This window comes from Bombina bombina, chromosome 4 (genome assembly GCF_027579735.1).
Source record: "Bombina bombina isolate aBomBom1 chromosome 4, aBomBom1.pri, whole genome shotgun sequence".
NCBI lineage: Eukaryota > Metazoa > Chordata > Amphibia > Anura > Bombinatoridae > Bombina > Bombina bombina.
This window is the reverse complement of record NC_069502.1, coordinates 871,151,204-871,168,139: the sequence shown is the minus strand read 5'-3', so window position 1 is coordinate 871,168,139 and position 16,936 is coordinate 871,151,204. Positions and strand designations below refer to the sequence as shown.

Below are 16,936 nucleotides of genomic sequence, written 5' to 3'. Positions count from 1 at the left end.
TAAAAGTTAAATAACTTGTATAAAAAGCCACATGAATAATAGAGCAATTCAGGGGCTGCAAAAAATATGAAGTTGCAGGCTAGTCATACACCCTAACTCCAATTGCACAGTACAGATGGTAAAAAGCCGGCAACATCACTGTTCTGTGACTGCGCACTGCTTCTGTCCCAGGGTGCGAGAATACCTACGCTCCAAGATGGTGGCACCCAGTGTAATCGTGCTGGGTATCAGCAAACAGCACCTGTAAAGGGTTAAAATAAGAGAGAAGCTTTGAAGAGAGCAACAGACACAGCAGGATGGCAACAATTAAACATGATATAGGGTCATGGATTTAAAAATTACACTGATGGGGGGGGGGCGGAGCAAGCCTGGGAACTGAACGGTCGCACTTCACTTTAGCTCCGCTGAAATTGCTTATAATTTTATTTAATTGACCGTCAGCCCATCTTAAATTTATATCACAGGCATTCCTGATTCCTTAGAGGGTGACAGGAACCCCTTGGAAACTACGAGGAGGAGAGAGTAGCTGATATCGGACCGACTTATGATCAGACTGGCCAGGAGCTGCTGTCTTCTCTCCCACGTGGAGGATAGGGAACATGGCTGTGGAGGATAGGGAACATGGCCTTGCTGGAACGTGAATTAACCCTGTCATTTTTATCTATTATTGGCAAAGTATCTCCTGAGGAAACTCAACAACACTTGCCCCTGCACAAGGTCTCGCAGAAAATACCCGGCGAATATCAGAGTGCCGCAAGCAGGTCAGTGCATCCGGTACAAACCTCTAGAGCTTATGGCTAGCCTAATGCAGCTACCCGCAGCCACGCTATCGATCCTAGTCCCCTACAGAATGTCCTGACCCACCATTTGATAGCACAGGATGAAGCTCAGCAGGTACGGTCTTGGTTTCACTGTACCGCAGGAAACACAATATCTGACCGCTCACCTGATAAAGGTATGGCGTCTGAGGTGTTTGTGGTCGTACAGGAGCCTGAGGTGAGAGGACTATCCCAGTTAGTGCCACAGCATCTTTATTTGATTGCACATTCAGCTTTGCCTACGGAGCCCCGTATGATGAATGGATTTACGAGCAGATGGCCATTACAGATCGCCCAGAGAAAATCTCCAGCCTTGCGATCTGGTGTGGGGTGAAGAATTCCTCCTTTCCGTTTACCACGTCTCTACACTATCTCTCAACCAGGTTAAAAAAATTTCAGAAAGACTGTGAGTGAAAATGGACATCCTACCATAGACGTGTAAAACTGACTCACTAGTGTCCTATTGTAGCCTAACAACTTTATGTCCTTATCAATCTGTTTAATCTTATTCTATTTATATGGTTCAGTTTTTTGTTTTTCCTTTCTGTTAGTTTTTATACTGTTAGTTATGTATGTTAAACCTGAGGAGCTTAATTGGTTACCTTCCGTTTTAGCTACAGTCACTTGCCTAATACATGTCTTGCATGACGGGCACAGTTAGGTTCTCTATATTATTCCTATGTTCTTTCACTTCGTACTTTGATGTTCCTCATATTTACCGATCAACCATATTATATGAAGGGTCAAATTACAGCTTTTCCTCTCCTAGATGCCACTTAAATTTTAATACCTGGATAGTCATATCTGGGTTAACCATCTCTAGAATTTCAAATGCTTACTCCCATATGTGCTTACAAATACAATATACCTGTCTACCTGTCATTTTGATGCTAATATGAATTGCCCTAAAAGTTTCCCACATGTTGTGTGTGTATAGCCAGTTACCATATTGGTTTCACAAATGTTATATATACTATGGTACCATAATAGTTGACACTGTTAATATATGCTTAGAGGTCTGTTGATAACTGAGAAAGCTACTTAGCCAATATTTCTATGCTTTTAGCAATAATCTTTATATTTAGACCCATATAATAGTAACCCATTTGTACTAACTATTAGGTCTGAGAACATGCACTATTTCACTCAGCAGACATATGGAAAATGCTAGTGATGTCACTAAATAAGTTGTCATTGTCAGCATACTACACAATGAGGGGTTTCTCAATAATTGAGAAAGCTAATTGGACCATAATATTCAGTGTTTAAAACTTTTTATTTATATTCACACTTTTATAGGAGCAACCCACCTATGCCAACTATGAAGCCCAAGAGCATACACTATATCACTTAGCAGATTAACTTCAGAGTGTGCCGAAAAGTCAACCTCGTTTAACTATAGTGTAGTGCGCTTTGTCTCTTTACATGCTTTAGACCATTTAAAGACCAGATAGCAGTCTATTTTTAACATTCATGCATATATCTCACCCAAAGGTTGAGGTAAGGGCTACATGCAATTGAATACATAATTTGAAATTAACCCTTTACCGTCTTGTTAGTACTATTATATAGCAGGGGCTGGTGTTTGTACTGTGGGTATTTGCGGATGTTTTGCCTCACTTCTCAATTTTGTTAGATATAGTGCGGAGTCACATGTGCATATTGTATTCTCGACTACTGTTGGGTCTAGTGTATCATGTTCTCCTCCCCTCTGGTAACAGTTATGTGTGTTTATTGATTTGCCCTCCCTGTTCCTGGGTGTTGGACCCACACCCGGGAGTAGGGGAATTTTTTTTTTTTTTTTACAGAGGGGAGGTATTCAAATGTTTCACTAGATGTCCTCGCATTGCCCTACCTACATTTTGCCATCCACTTCTTTAGCCTACTGAATACCCTATCCCTCACTGCAAATTTGAAGACACATACATCTGTTGAATGTTTCCTTTATCCTGTTCATCCCGTTCACCCCCTATCCAGTTTCTTGCCTAACATTTGTCCAGTTATTGTAAACTACACTGCAATGTCCTCTCCCTATGTGTTGTTGTGGGCCACGCTCATGATTTGTGGCTACGGCCACTGCTATGCTGTGACGCGCAGCTTTCTTTCTAAGCACTTGACTTGCTTCTTACTGCCGGCTGGATCTGCACTAATGCCATGATGTATAGTCTTTCTCCTCATAATATCATAATTGAACTGCATAACCCTTGTTGTATCTATTACTTTAGATCCTTAGGCCCTACTGTGTTAGATATAGCATCAGTCCACACGCAATCAGCTCATCCACATGGACATGGTGCTTTGCTTTATTGCAGCTTGTTCACCCTGAGCCAGGAAGCCGTAGCTTATATTGCCTCTTTAAGGATACACAATCCTCTGATATATCTTGCTTACGATACTTAAATTACCACCTCCTCCCCCCCCCCTCATATAATAAACCTCCTAATCTAGGAGGGTTAACTTTGTGGTTTATCACGTCTATACCGCACCCTAACTACTCTCTCCATACGTACATCTTGCAGTGCAACATAATATTGACCATATTTCCCCTTTATAGCTTGGCAAGATTGTCTAACATTTTTTATTACCAGTTTTATTGCATTTTTTTAATCCATCGCAACATACCTACATATTTTTTCTTTTGAAATATTTTTTTACTGAGGGTTTTTTATAATGACAACATAAAAAACATGACATATACATATTACAGAATATAACAATGGTTGTCTCAGCAACAATATGACAGAAAGAGGAAACATATAATAAATGTCAGAATATATTTGAAAACCTCCTTTTATATTTTTTTATATCATAATGGGAGTAGCTATTATTCCAGGCCATTGTGCTAAAGGATGCTCCAAAGGAGCACTGTAGCTACTGAGCAGACCCAATTTATTATGAACTTCCTGAGAACCTAAATAACTAAGTCGTCATAGAATTGAATGCTTCTTATCATTAAAGGGTCTTGATACCAAGAGCAAAATATACAGCAAGGGGGGAAGTTGGGGAAATGTCAGCGGGAAAGCACCGCTATATGGAAGATTTTTCTATATAACAATATTATTATGTAAATAGTAATGGTCAACTACAATGGGGGGGGCAGTAGACCATAGGAATGTTAATTGACTAGGTCAATTAATTATCATAACCGAATGTATGGCGTGGAGCATTATACTATGTGAGAGTTAGGTGTAATTTGTAGCGAGTATCAAGAAAGAGCAAGTAGAGCTCCAATCCAGGCAGGATGAAAGCCAAGTTACACTGTTGGAGCTCTATAGTAAAGGGATCTATGTAGTATTTATGTAGTATTTATATATTATCTCCCCTCAGGGATATTGTCACCACTGGACACAGACGGTTAAGGGATGGTGGATATGACCCGCTCTCAGATGTAGAGCGGGAAAGGGTGAGGGGACATACAGTCAGTTGAGAAATGTTATGGGAGCTGATGGTCCTATAAATCAGAAACCTGGGGATATTATAGTAAATAAAAAGTAAAACTATATGGGGATTGAGGTGCTATATAGTGCAATTTCCAATGCATATTAACCTTTAACCTTTAGGATAGCAAGTGTTAGCTTGCATGTTCTAATTCTCATAATATGTCCATGTAGGTACGACAGTCGGGTCATCTAACTAAATAGGGTAACAATTATACAGATCTCCTACAATAGGCTATATCTGATATATTACCACCATGTATAGAAGTATTTAGGGAAAATAGTAATAATAGATATCATGTAGAATAATAATAACAGCAGCATTTAAGCAAGAGAAACAGGTACCAATACAACTGAATACAGTAGTATAACTGTATATAAAACCAGGATAATGAGTATTAGCTTGCACGTTCTAATTCTTATAATGTGTTTATACAAATATGGCAGTCAGGGCATCTAGCTGAGTAATATCATAACAGACATAACTATAGAAACATGCGAAACTTAGAAACCTTTACCTCTAAAATTAAATGAGCAGGGACTACAAACCCAAAGGTATCTAACAGGCCATCCACCATAGCACACATTCAAAGGCATACATCCATTTGGTATATATTGAGATGTAGGCATCTATATAGGTTTGCTACTCTAGCATTTATACTCAGTCGTAACCCTATATCTATAAAAAAACATTTAACTAGGTTATGATCTAACTGGGGTGGTGCATGACTACTTATGAATAACTACTTAAGGAACTTATTACAAACTATGTGAAGCTATACATAAACTTAAGCTCACAGTGATATATGAATTAAGACGTTGAATTAGTAACCCACTGCAGGGGACTGGGGTTGTCATAATTAAAGGAAACTAAAATATAGAGCCTAGCCATAAAAGCAAATAGCATAGATGCATTAGTAGGGTATACAGATTCAGGCAACATTCCTCCTGTAAAAACTATATAAAGGTATTAGTATCCGAGTAGTTCCTCGCCAATAAATAATTGCGTTGGGCTTACTGATGTGATCCCCAGAGGGTTCAGAGGGATACTTAAGTTGCATCAGCCCTAGGTGTTGCCTTCACTACTAATAGTGCTTTAGATGGTATGTGTCTCCATTAATAACAACTAGAATGAGCTTAACATGTGTAACTGAATATATATAGATAGGCTTCTAACTGGAATCGATAATAGTATACAGAAACAAGGAGCGAGTAGGGGATCTCACACTTTTGTGAAATATAGAACTGGGACTTGGACAATATATGTTCTGGTATTACAAAATATCTGTGTCTGTATGGGGAGGTCTAGGACAACTACTTAATAAGTGAAAAGAGTAAAAGGCCAATTCTGGGTTTATTACGTACCAATATATCATTAGGAGAGTTCCCGAGGTGTAATGTGGAACAATGTCATGATGGAGGTATGAACCTCTGGCCAACAGACTTATAAGGAGCTATCACTAAAACGTAAGTAGGTTAAGAAAATTTAAAAAAAATTATTACATTGCAATAGCTTATGTGACATACATCAAAGGGAAAAATATCCCCTATCATAGAGCTTTCTTAGTAATTTGCCAGTAGAGGGAGGTGTTCAGTAACAGAAGTATGAGCTAAAGAAATAATAGCAATACAGTAAACTATAAAATGTACAAGGAGACAGTCTACTATTTTAAATCTTCAAACTGTGTGCTATCAGACTGCTGTTTTAACCATATGGGGTTTGCGCCATAGAAAGGCAACATAACAGGTCGCCTTCCAGGGTTTGGCAAATGGCAGCGCTGTCCGGCAAGTTCAATGACCGCCTCCACACATGAGACACTGTCAAATTCCAATTCATGCATAGCACAACCCTTGCATATGTTGCGCGGTAAAGCATATCTCAGTATTTACTAGTGAATGCAGCAGTAAAACAAATTACATTGCAGTCTCATGAGAACAATCCCCTCAACACTATAAAGAGAATAAAAATATACCATTAGAGATGCAAACTGATCGTGAACAACAAGTATTAAAAAACTTTAACTAAATTGTGAGCCGTGTGAATAGCGGCCAGAGTTCTCTAGACCCGGTAAGGAGTTCCCTTATCCATAGGATGGGCCCAATTATCTCATTTGAATATTCTCATGTAGGAGTCTTAATCTTGGTATCCTGCAAAGTCAGACCGGCCAGAAATAGTAAAGTCCAAGAGCCGGGAGTACTTGTATTGGAAGGAGAGTAGAACCTTAATACCTGTACTTGTGAAGAAGCATGGGACTGCCTTCCGGTAGATCTCTGGGATGACTGTTCACGGAGACTCGGCTGGACGATCCGGTAAGGCAGGACACACAGAATGTCTTTGAGCTTAGGTGGCTGTGCGGGGGTTACCAGTGTTGAAAGTGTAGCAGCGTGTTCCAAGTGACCTTTTCTCTGCGCTATCAAACTGGAGCAGTGCTAATCATCAGAAGAGAGAAATACGTGAGATCTAAAGGCCTTCCTCGAATTAAGCTGATCTGTTTGAGCTCTTGTAACAGGACTGCTATCAATACAGTTGCCAAATACATCTACAGGCTAACCTGGTTGGGAGCGGTGATATTGGATAAACAAAGAGCTTAAGTCCCCTCTTCGAATATAGAACTTCTCTGTAGTCGGGTTGCTTCATTTTTATACTCTTAGATCCTATTGCTGGATATTGAGGCTCTTTTGTGGGCTTTTCATATCGATGTCGCCCGTCTGTACTGCCCCTGTCTCCAGGAGCCTGCGGCTCCGTGCTTAGCTGAGAGAGCGATGAAAGGCTAAAGTGAGGGGGGCTCTGAATGACTTCTCCCCTCCTACCGGCATATAAGCTCGCAGGGTTTTTCCGGTTCCCAACACCACGCAGAATGAGCTGTGCTCTATTCTGTGGAGCAGAGGCAACATTACTCGGTATACCAGGATCAGTCCCAGAGCTCCGATTTTGCTGTGTATCATAGTTAGCTGTCTGCTTGATCTCCACTCGTTCCAGCAGCTGTGTTAGACTCTGCTGCATGTCTCTGTAGTGCTGGGTCAATGTGTACTGGACCTTCCGCTCCCAAGCATTCACTGCCTCCATTACTGTTGGATACCTGGCGGTGTTTCGTATTGATAAAGTGGTGTTATTGTCAGCTGTGGAAAAATTCTTGTTCTTGTCTAGGCAGCCGGGGGAGTTAGAAGTGATATCCTGAGGCTACTGCCTCTCCTTGGTAGAATGCCATCTTGATGCTCTCTGTTGCATTAGACACTGCAGATAGCGACCTGACTCCGTATCTGATCTCATAGCATAAAGCATTTGTATGCTCTCAAACTCGATCCAGCAGTATCTCCCATAACTGGAACCTAGTTTTATATAAGTTTTGGTAGTCATATATAATAAATATAGCCCTTTTAGCTGTGCTAGAGTCGGAAAGTCAGCAAATGTGCGGCCATCCACATCGGCGGTTAGCTCCGCCCATACCTACATATTTTCCCATATTACTTATGCACAGGAAAGAATTCGTCCTCTATAGTACTTAAAACTTTACAGGGTCCATGAGTGCCCCCACCTGTTATTGGGGAAATTACACTTGTTACAAAAAGAGGTTCTAGCTTTATATTGTACTATAACATTTCTGCTGTTCTACACTTTGCATGGGAACAATTGGCAAACTGTCATTCCCACTTTGATGTACATGAGCATATTATTGTACCTGTTGAAAACATCAATAAAAATGTATTTAAAAAAATTACACTGACATTATTTAGATATGCACAGGAGCGTGCTGTATATATGGCAGCAGTGCTTGTCATGAGAGCATACTGAGGTAGACACAGGAGTGTGCTGTATATATGGCAGCAGTGCTTGTCATGAGAGCATACTGAGGTAGGCACAGGAGCGTGCTGTATATATGGCAGCAGTGCTTGTCATGAGAGCATACTGAGGTAGGCACAGGAGTGTGCTTTATATATAGCAGTAGTGCTTGTCATGAGAGCATACTGAGGTAGGTACAGGAGTGTGCTGTATATATGGCAGCAGTGCTTGTCATGAGAGCATACTGAGGTAGGTACAGGAGTGTGCTGTATATATAGCAGCAGTGCTTGTCATGAGAGCATACTGAGGTAGGCACAGGAGCGTGCTGTATATATGGCAGCAGTGCTTGTCATGAGAGCATACTGAGGTAGGCACAGGAGCGTGCTGTATATATGGCAGAAGTGCTTGTCATGAGAGCATACTGAGGTAGGCACAGGAGTGTGCTGAATATATGGCAGCAGTGCTTGTCATGAGAGCATACTGAGGTAGGCACAGGAACGGGCTGTATATATGGCAGCAGTGCTTGTCATGAGAGCATACTGAGGTAGGCACAGGAGCGTGCTGTATATATGGCAGCAGTGCTTGTCATGAGAGCATAATGAGGTAGGCACAGGAGCGTGCTGTATATATGGCAGCAGTGCTTGTCATGAGAGCATACTGAGGTAGGCACAGGAGCGTGCTGTATAAATGACAGCAGTGCTTGTCATGAGAACATACTGGGGTAGACACAGGAGCGTGCTGTATATATTGCAGCTGTGCTTGTGATGAGAGCATACTGAGGTATTTACAGGAGCGTGCTCTATACATGGCAGCAGTACTTGTCATGAGAGCACACTGAGGTAGGCACAGGAGTGTGCTGTATATATGGCAGCAGTGCTTGTCACCAGCACACTGAGGTAGACTCAGGAGTGTGTTTATATTTGGAAGCAGTGCTTGTCATGAGAGCATACTGAGGTAGGCACAGGAGTGTGTTTATATATGGAAGCAGTGCTTGTCATGAGAGCATACTGAGGTAGGCACAGGAGTGTGTTTATATATGGCAGCAGTGCTTGTCATGAGAGCATACTGAGGTAGGTACAGGAGTGTGTTTATATATGGAAGCAGTGCTTGTCATGAGAGCATACTGAGGTAGGCACAGGAGCGTGCTGTATATATGGCAGCAGTGCTTGTCACCAGCATACTGAGGTAGGCACAGGAGTGTGCTGTATATATGGAAGCAGTGCTTGTCATGAGAGCATACTGAGGTAGGTACAAGAGTGTGCTGTATATATAGCAGCAGTGCTTGTCATGAGAGCATACTGAGGTAGGCACAGGAGTGTGCTGTATATATGGAAGCAGTGCTTGTCATGAGAGCACACTGAGGTAGGTACAGGAGTGTGCTGTATAAATAGCAGCAGTGTTTGTCATGAGAGCATACTGAGGTAGGCACAGGAGTGTGCTATATATATATAGCAGTAGTGCTTGTCATGAGAGCATACTGAGGTAGGCACAGGCGTGTGCTGTATATATGGCAGCAGTGCTTGTCATGAGAGCATACTGAGGTAGGCACAGGAGCGTGCTGTATATATGGTAGCATTGTTTGTCATGAGAGCATACTGAGGTAGGCACAGGAGCGTGCTGTATATATGGCAGCAGTGTTTGTCATGAGAGCACACTGAGGTAGGCACAGGAGTGTGCTGTATATATAGCAGTAGTGCTTGTCATGAGAGCATACTGAGGTAGGCACAGGAGCGTGCTGTATATATGGCAGCAGTGCTTGTCATGAGAGCACACTGAGGTAGGCACAGGAGTGTGCTGTATATATAGCAGTAGTGCTTGTCATGAGAGCATACTGAGGTAGGCACAGGAGTGTGCTGTATATATAGCAGTAGTGCTTGTCATGAGAGCATACTGAGGTAGGTACAGGAGTGTGCTGTATATATGGCAGTAGTGCTTGTCATGAGAGCATACTGAGGTAGGCACAGGAGTGTGCTGTATATATAGCAGTAGTGCTTGTCATGAGAGCATACTGAGGTAGGCACAGGAGTGTGCTGTATATATAGCAGTAGTGCTTGTCATGAGAGCATATTGAGGTAAGCACAGGAGTGTGCTGTATATATAGCAGCAGTGCTTGTCATGAGAGCATACTGAGGTAGGTACAGGAGTGTGTTTATATATAGCAGCAGTGCTTGTCATGAGAGCACACTGAGGTAGGCACAGGAGTGTGCTGTATATATAGCAGTAGTGCTTGTCATGAGAGCATACTGAGGTAGGGACAGGAGTGTGCTCTATATATAGCAGCAGTGCTTGTCATGAGAGCACACTGAGGTAGGCACAGGAGTGTGCTGTATATATAGCAGTAGTGCTTGTCATGAGAGCATACTGAGGTAGGGACAGGAGTGTGCTCTATATATAGCAGCAGTGCTTGTCATGAGAGCACACTGAGGTAGGCACAGGAGTGTGCTGTGTATATATAGCAGCAGTGTTTGTCATGAGAGCATACTGAGGTAGGCACAGGAGCGTGCTGTATATATGGCAGCAGTGCTTGTCATGAGAGCATACTGAGGTAGGCACAGGAGTGTGCTGTATATATGGCAGCAGTGCTTGTCACCAGCATATTGAGGTAAGCACAGGAGTGTGCTGTATATATAGCAGCAGTGTTTGTCATGAGAGCATACTGAGGTAAGCACAGGAACGTGTTGTATATATGGAAGCAGTGCTTGTCATGAGAGCATACTGAGGTATGTACAGGAGTGTGCTGTATATATAGCAGCAGTGTTTGTCATGAGAGCATACTGAGGTAGGCACAGGAGTGTGCTGTATATATGGCAGCAGTGCTTGTCACCAGCATACTGAGGTAGGCACAGGAGTGTGTTTATATATGGAAGCAGTGCTTGTCATGAGAGCATACTGAGATAGGCACATGAGCAAACTTTTTATATAGCAGCAATGTTTATCATGAGAGTATGCTGAAGTAGGCTCAGGAGTGTGCTTTACATACAGTGCTCCATATGTGCACTCTTCTGAAAGAGCTAAATTTGAACAAAGGATACAAAGAGAAAAAGGTAAATGTAATAGCAGAAGAAGCCTTACTTGTTTTTACCCTAGCTGTGTGCGATTACAGACAACTTCATTGTAAACAACACTGAGGCAGCTAATATTCTGTTGCCGCTGGTTACATAACCTTATTATATACAATGTGGTGCAGCTCTTCAGTGCGTAGCTGGGGCAGAAGTATGTGCAGCGCTGAGGCATCTAATATTCTGTTACCGCTGGTTACATAAACTTATTATATACAATATGGTGCAGCTCTTCAGTGCGTAGCTGGGGCAGAAGTATGTGCGGCACTGAGGCAGCTAATATTCTGTTACCGCTGGTTACATAAACTTATTATATAAAATATGGTGCAGCTCTTCAGTGCGTAGCTGGGGCAGAAGTATGTGCGGCACTGAGGCATCTAATATTCTGTTACCGCTGGTTACATAAACATATTATATACAATATGGTGCAGCTCTTCAGTGTGTAGCTGGGGCAGAAGTATGTGCGGCGCTGAGGCAGCTAATATTCTGTTACCGCTGGTTACATAAACTTATTATATACAATATGGTGCAGCTCTTCAGTGTGTAGCTGGGGCAGAAGTATGTGCGGCACTGAGGCATCTAATATTCTGTTACCGCTGGTTACATAAACTTATTATATACAATATGGTGCAGCTCTTCAGTGCGTAGCTGGGGCAGAAGTATGTGCGGCGCTGGAGGTGCTGCTAATATTGTGATGGTGTCTAGCCGGTACTTCCTGTCACTAGTATCCTGCTTGTCTGTCTGATCTCTCTGCTGCACACAGCACGCTGCTTCCTATTTGCCAGTTTTATGTAGTTCTGAGCCGGCCTTTCCTCCTTTTTAAATGACACTAATTTTCATACAATGTTATTATTTATCCAGGTTCCTGGGCTTACTATATGCTGACTCCTCTATTAGATCGCCTGCTTAGCCCTGTATTGTGTATATCACAAACCACAACTTTTACATGAGTACAGATACAAAAGTAAAACAGGCAGCAAGCTTTTCCTTTAGGTTTATTTGTGTAGCTTTTATTATATCAGTCATGTAAAGCCTCACAGTGCGCTGGTATAGACTCTCTCATGCAGGTCATTTACCAGAGAGTGTGAGATCAAGGAATTACATACATACAAAATAACTACACTCATCCAAGATGCTGTTTTTTTTTTTTTTTACCCATTGCTGGGTCCTATTAACCTTTAAATAGATATGAAACCTAACATTTTTATTTTGTATTTCAGAGAATACAATTTTAGATAAGTTTCCAATTTATTTCTATTTTCATATTTGCTTTGTTCCCATGATATTCCTTGTTGAAGAGATACTTATTTGTCCGGAGTAGGAAATAGTGCTGCTGCCATCTAGTGCTCTTGTAAATGGATTACATTCTTGCAAAACTGCTGTCATATAGTGTTCCAGACATAAACACACTCCTGATTTATTTATTTTTGTGATACTATTTGCTAAATTATTAGGCTTGCACTAATTGTGTAGTAAACAAAATCATAAAGTACAAACCTCTGTTATATAAGTTTGTTAAACCCTGTATTGTGCACTATCAGGTAACTTCCTGCTGTAATTACAGGGCTTCTAGAGGAAAACCCCGGCACTGGACTATTAAATGTGAAGGAAGAGGATGAGACAGATGACATGAATAGTCATCAGACTGAAATACATTGGTCCCTCCCTGCTGGTGAGTAGTAATACGTGAGAGTCTGCTGAGGCTGGGCACACAGTTACTTACTGCTCTCCCTCCCTGCCGGTGAGTAGTAATACGTGTGAGTCTGCCGGGGCTGTGCACACAGTTACTTACTGCTCTCCCTCCCTGCCGGTGAGTAGTAATACGTGAGAGTCTGCCGGGGCTGTGCACACAGTTACTTACTGCTCTCCCTCCCTGCCGGTGAGTAGTAATACGTGAGAGTCTGCCGGGGCTGTGCACACAGTTACTTACTGCTCTCCCTCCCTGCCGGTGAGTAGTAATACGTGAGAGTCTGCCGGGGCTGTGCACACAGTTACTTACTGCTCTCCCTCCCGGCCGGTGAGTAGTAATACGTGAGAGTCTGCCGGGGCTGTGCACACAGTTACTTACTGCTCTCCCTCCCTGCCGGTGAGTAGTAATATGTGAGATTTATCTAGATAGAAAAGGTTATAGGGGCGTTGTTTCCAGCTTAAGGGATCATACGTGGCTAAGTGGCCTTTTATATTCCTAATATAGTGATAGGATGTGTATAATATAATATGATATAGTATTAAAATGGTGAAATATAAATAACAATATTTTGTCAATTCAAATTTTAAAAGGGATATTTAAGAGATGATGTGAGTAGATTACTCCTAAAGTCTCTCTCCACAATGTGTACTTGGTGTCTAGTGATTTTAAACTTAATAACCGTTCAATTTCCTATTATACCAAAGTGCTTTTTACCCCTCTATTATGGGTGTGAATGAAAAGAAAGACAATTTCAAAAGTAAAAATACATCATCCAAAATAGATGCCAATTTATTTAAAAATTAAAAATTGAAGAAATGAAAATAATAAAATAAAATAATTATTTTAAAAGAGAAAACCTTTATACAAGACTGTTTACAAGCTACTCTAAAATGAGAGTTTAAACTATGGGACGTCTCCCAAATTTAAAACAATAATTATTGAACCTTGAGACAATTGCTGAGTTTAAACACTCGATACTAAATAGCAAAGGAGCTAGCTCAAAATCCTGTTAAATAGTTACTCTTTCTGAGTTGACCTTTGATCTATGCTCAATACAATTTTAACACTCATCAACATTTCAGTTTTGGTATATGATGTTAGAAAAAACTAATACCTTATCTCTACTTTACAGGTTTAAACAAGTATTTTGCAAATAGTATCCTTATAATATAAGCAGTTCTGCTTAGTTACAGTCCGTATCTCCGTGTGAGACTGCTCTTAGTGCCTTGCACGCAGTCAGAGTCTTTACTTTATCAGTATATGGTCATGTAAAGAAATGGAACTTTTAGTACACACTTATTTGGGGATTATTTGCTTTTCTTTTAACGGTACTCACAGATCCTTTTAACGGTACTCACAGATCCTTTTGAAATGGGCCGCTGTGTTTGTCAGATCAGCTTGTAGATTCTGACTGCAGTCCTTCTCGCTTTGCCGCCTCTGTTCGGCGTCTGACGTCACACTCCCCTAAAGGAGGATAATTTCCCCGAGACTCCGTATCTTCGTTAGTGGCTCAGCTAGAAGATGTAGGAATGGAACTGCACTTAGTGCTTTGCACGCAGTTCTTTAAGGTGGATTTTAAAACTAACGAAGATACGGAGTCTCGGGGAAATTATCCTCCTTTAGGGGAGTGTGACGTCAGACGCCGAACAGAGGCGGCAAAGCGAGAAGGACTGCAGTCAGAATCTACAAGCTGATCTGACAAACACAGCGGCCCATTTCAAAAGGATCTGTGAGTACCGTTAAAAGGATCTGTGAGTACCGTTAAAAGAAAAGCAAATAATCCCCAAATAAGTGTGTACTAAAAGTTCCATTTCTTTACATGACCATATACTGATAAAGTAAAGACTCTGACTGCGTGCAAGGCACTAAGAGCAGTCTCACACGGAGATACGGACTGTAACTAAGCAGAACTGCTTATATTATAAGGATACTATTTGCAAAATACTTGTTTAAACCTGTAAAGTAGAGATAAGGTATTAGTTTTTTCTAACATCATATACCAAAACTGAAATGTTGATGAGTGTTAAAATTGTATTGAGCATAGATCAAAGGTCAACTCAGAAAGAGTAACTATTTAACAGGATTTTGAGCTAGCTCCTGTGCTATTTAGTATCGAGTGTTTAAACTCAGCAATTGTCTCAAGGTTCAATAATTATTGTTTTAAATTTGGGAGACGTCCCATAGTTTAAACTCTCATTTTAGAGTAGCTTGTAAACAGTCTTGTATAAAGGTTTTCTCTTTTAAAATAATTATTTTATTTTATTATTTTCATTTCTTCAATTTTTAATTTTTAAATAAATCGGCATCTATTTTGGATGATGTATTTTTACTTTTGAAATTGTCTTTCTTTTCATTCACACCCATAATAGAGGGGTAAAAAGCACTTTGGTATAATAGGAAATTGAACGGTTATTAAGTTTAAAATCACTAGACACTAAGTACACATTGTGGAGAGAGACTTTAGGAGTAATCTACTCACATCATCTCTTAAATATCCCTTTTAAAATTTGAATTGACAAAATATTGTTATTTATATTTCACCATTTTAATACTATATCATATTATATTATACACATCCTATCACTATATTAGGAATATAAAAGGCCACTTAGCCACGTATGATCCCTTAAGCTGGAAACAACGCCCCTATAACCTTTTCTATCTAGATAAATCTTATTTATAAGACCGAAGGATCTTATATTAATAGGGTGTTTGGGATCTTTTAAAATTCCAGCGCTCTACTCATTTACACCTACTAAATAGTAATATGTGAGAGTCTGCCGGGGCTGTGCACACAGTTACTTACTGCTCTCCCTCCCTGCCGGTGAGTAGTAATACGTGAGAGTCTGCCGGGGCTGTGCACACAGTTACTTACTGCTCTCCCTCCCTGCCGGTGAGTAGTAATACGTGAGAGTCTGCCGGGGCTGTGCACACAGTTACTTACTGCTCTCCCTCCCGGCCGGTGAGTAGTAATACGTGAGAGTCTGCCGGGGCTGTGCACACAGTTACTTACTGCTCTCCCTCCCTGCCGGTGAGTAGTAATACGTGAGAGTCTGCCGGGGCTGTGCACACAGTTACTTACTGCTCTCCCTCCCTGCCGGTGAGTAGTAATATGTGAGAGTCTGCCGGGGCTGTGCACACAGTTACTTACTGCTCTCCCTCCCGGCCGGTGAGTAGTAATACGTGAGAGTCTGCCGGGGCTGTGCACACAGTTACTTACTGCTCTCCCTCCCTGCCGGTGAGTAGTAATACGTGAGAGTCTGCCGGGGCTGTGCACACAGTTACTTACTGCTCTCCCTCCCTGCCGGTGAGTAGTAATACGTGAGAGTCTGCCGGGGCTGTGCCCACAGTTACTTACTGCTCTCCCTCCCTGCCGGTGAGTAGTAATATGTGAGAGTCTGCCGGGGCTGTGCGCACAGTTACTTCCTGCTCTCCCTTGTAGTTTACTGTCTGGTTTATAAGCGCAGATAACACAATGAGTTTAACCCTTGTTTAGTTCATGTTGTATTTTTATACTGGAATATAGTGGATCAAGGACAAGACTGTATATTTGATGCTATTGTCTATCTAGTAAATACACAAACTGTTTTATGATAAGTTATAAAAACTAGATCATATGATATAAAAACGGAATCTGCTTTATTTGTACAGATAAAGATAACACTGATATAGTGAAAGGTGAGATAACAGAAGATCTGTCTGTGAGGCGTCAGCTGGAAGCACCCGATGTGGAAACCAGTAACAGTATCAGCACAGGTGAGTGTGCACGTGTGTTGTGTCTGAGGGACAATGGTGAGTTTGCACGTGTGTGTGTGTCTGAGGGATATAGGTCAAAGGTAATTGTGCATGTATATTGTGTCTGAGGGATATGGGGTACAAGTCAGTGTATACATATGTTGTGTGTGAGGTACTTGAGTTACAGGTGAGTGTGCACATATTTCTTTCTTAATATGGGAAGAGTCCACAGCTGCATTCCTTACTTGTGGAAAATACTGAACCTGGCCACCAGGAGGAGGCAAAGACACCCCAGCCAAAGCCTTAAATACCTCCCCCACTTCCTCATAACCCCAGTCATTCTTTGCCTTTTGTCACAGGAGGATGGCAGCGAAGTGTCGGAAGATTACGGAGTAGTCTCTTATGGAGGGTAGTAC

The 16,936-nt window shown here is 41.5% G+C and overlaps 1 protein-coding gene across 6 annotated transcripts in view; it reads left to right on the top strand.

Annotated features, from left to right (window-relative positions):
- LOC128657365 (gastrula zinc finger protein XlCGF26.1-like) overlaps nucleotides 1–16,936 on the top strand; it is a 103,722-nt gene that overhangs the window by 20,536 nt on the left and 66,250 nt on the right. For all 6 annotated transcript variants that reach the window (XM_053711686.1, XM_053711684.1, XM_053711688.1 and 3 more), the window contains 2 exons: nucleotides 12,660–12,767; nucleotides 16,437–16,541. In XM_053711686.1, the coding sequence (XP_053567661.1) occupies nucleotides 12,660–12,767; nucleotides 16,437–16,541 (213 nt within the window). The remainder of the gene's footprint in view (nucleotides 1–12,659; nucleotides 12,768–16,436; nucleotides 16,542–16,936) is intronic.